At 27.9% G+C, this 2017-nt stretch overlaps 1 protein-coding gene across 1 annotated transcript; it reads left to right on the top strand.

Moving 5' to 3' along the window:
• Nucleotides 1-1316: 1316 nt before the first annotated feature.
• MRPL11 (mitochondrial ribosomal protein L11) lies at nt 1317-2017 on the top strand. Its single transcript, XM_020384270.3, has one exon. The coding sequence runs from the start codon at nt 1378-1380 to the stop codon at nt 1825-1827; it is 450 nt and encodes a 149-aa protein (XP_020239859.1). The 5' UTR covers nt 1317-1377; the 3' UTR covers nt 1828-2017.

Below are 2017 nucleotides of genomic sequence, written 5' to 3'. Positions count from 1 at the left end.
TATTTATGAATTAAATTTTCATATTCTTAAAAGAAATTATCAATAAATAAAATTAATATTGTGCTAAATATAAATTATTTATAAAAAATTTAAAATATTTTTATACATTTAAAAATATTCATTTATACAAATTTGAAATACAATTTATATATTCAAACATAATATATATATATATATATATATATATATATATATATATTATAAATTTTAGTTAGATATAATAAATAATTTAAATTGCACAAACTACAATCAACTCTTATATATTAAGCACAAACATCTATCTTGTACACGATAACATTTTTAGAAACTTTTAAAGAGAAGGTTTTATAGTTTTTTTTTAACTTGTTATCTAATTTAGTTTTTTTTATCATAATTATTTTTAAATTAAATTTTAATACTTTTAAATAAATTATCAATCAATTGATCCTTATATATTAAATACAAATATTTATCTTATACAATAATATTTTTAAGGATTTTCTTCAACAAGATAATTTTTAGAATCTTTTTTAAAAATTTTATCTGATTCAACTTTTATTTATCATTATCATTTATGAATTAAATTTTAATATTTTAAAATAAAACTAAATTGTATTTTTAGTCAACCTAACCTAATGATTAGATGGGGAAGAGTTAGAATAATTAGAAACATGAGAAATTAAGTTCAATCATCATACGTATAAAATTTTGGTCCTCTCATCAAATTAACATTTAATAATATAATATTTAAAACTTAAAAATATTAAATAAAAGTCATACATATAAAATTTATTAATAAAATAAATATTAACCACTCATTCAAATGTATATAAATGAAGATATTTTACATATTATTTTTTAAAATTTTATTCTTATATGCCATGTTACTGAATATTACGTTATTTAAAATAATGATAGATCATTAAAAAAATATTAAAATTTAAATATAATTTATTATAAATTTTATTTATATATAATAAATTTTTAATTTATGCATTACATATATTATAATATTAGTATTCTTTTAATTATACATTATTAGTGACCTATTTTTAGTGAGCAGTAATTTGTTTTTGTTATTTAATCTCTGTAAATAATAAAATAAATAATTTATATAAAAAATAATTTTATAATATTTTTAGATATTTTTAAATTTATTTCAATACATATTTATTATATTTAATTTTAAATTGAAATTTAATATATTAAAAATAAATTACTAATAATTAATTGGTGGCTAATTAATTACCTAAGGAACGTACTCATACCCGTGAATCGATTTTCTACCTGTCCAGAGCCCAAAGCAGCAGCACCTTTTCATTTCTGGGCCAGGCCCATGTGGCGAAGCTTAAACAAACCCTCACTTCACCGCCCCATGTTTCTCGAAAATTCCCAGCAATGAGCGTCCCGAAAGCAGTGGCGGCGACGATCCGGCTGAAGGTGCCCGCTGGCGGAGCCCGGCCGGCGCCTCCGGTGGGCCCGGCGCTAGGGCAGTACCGTCTGAACCTGATGGCCTTCTGCAAGGACTTCAACGCGCGCACGCAGAAGTACAAGCCCGACACGCCCATGGCCGTCACGATAACGGCGTACAAGGACAACACTTTCGAGTTCACCGTCAAGTCGCCGTCTGTCTCCTGGTACCTTAAGAAAGCCGCCGGCGTGGAGTCCGGCAGCAGCCGCCCCGGTCACGTGACCGCCTCCACGCTCTCCGTTCGGCACGTGTTCGAGATCGCCAAGGTCAAGCAGTCCGATCCCTTTCTCCAAAACATGCCTCTCCAGTCCATTTCCAAGTCCATCATCGGAACCGCCAATAGCATGGGGATTAAGATCGTTGAGGATCTCCAGTGAAGCTTTTTTTTTTTTTTTTTTTTCAATTGTTTTCTTCTGTTGTTATTGTTATTGTGTTCTGTGAAAGCTCTTTTGATTAGTGGAGGAGAAGCCAGAGCTTGCTTGCACATAAGTTTTGTTATGATAATTTTGCTAATGCAAGTTTTAATTTAACAAATCTTATTATTTGAATAATTATTTTTTTTCTTTA

This window comes from Cajanus cajan, chromosome 10 (genome assembly GCF_000230855.2).
Source record: "Cajanus cajan strain Asha chromosome 10, NIPB_CcT2T_4, whole genome shotgun sequence".
Classification (NCBI taxonomy): Eukaryota; Viridiplantae; Streptophyta; class Magnoliopsida; order Fabales; family Fabaceae; genus Cajanus; species Cajanus cajan.
The sequence above is the reverse complement of the archived record's forward strand: the minus strand, read 5'-3'. Positions and strand labels throughout refer to the sequence as shown.

Bases quoted from the DNA above. Each gene is read 5' to 3' on its own strand.
- MRPL11 (XM_020384270.3), top strand. From the start codon at position 1,378: ATGAGCGTCCCGAAAGCAGTGGCGGCGACGATCCGGCTGAAGGTGCCC.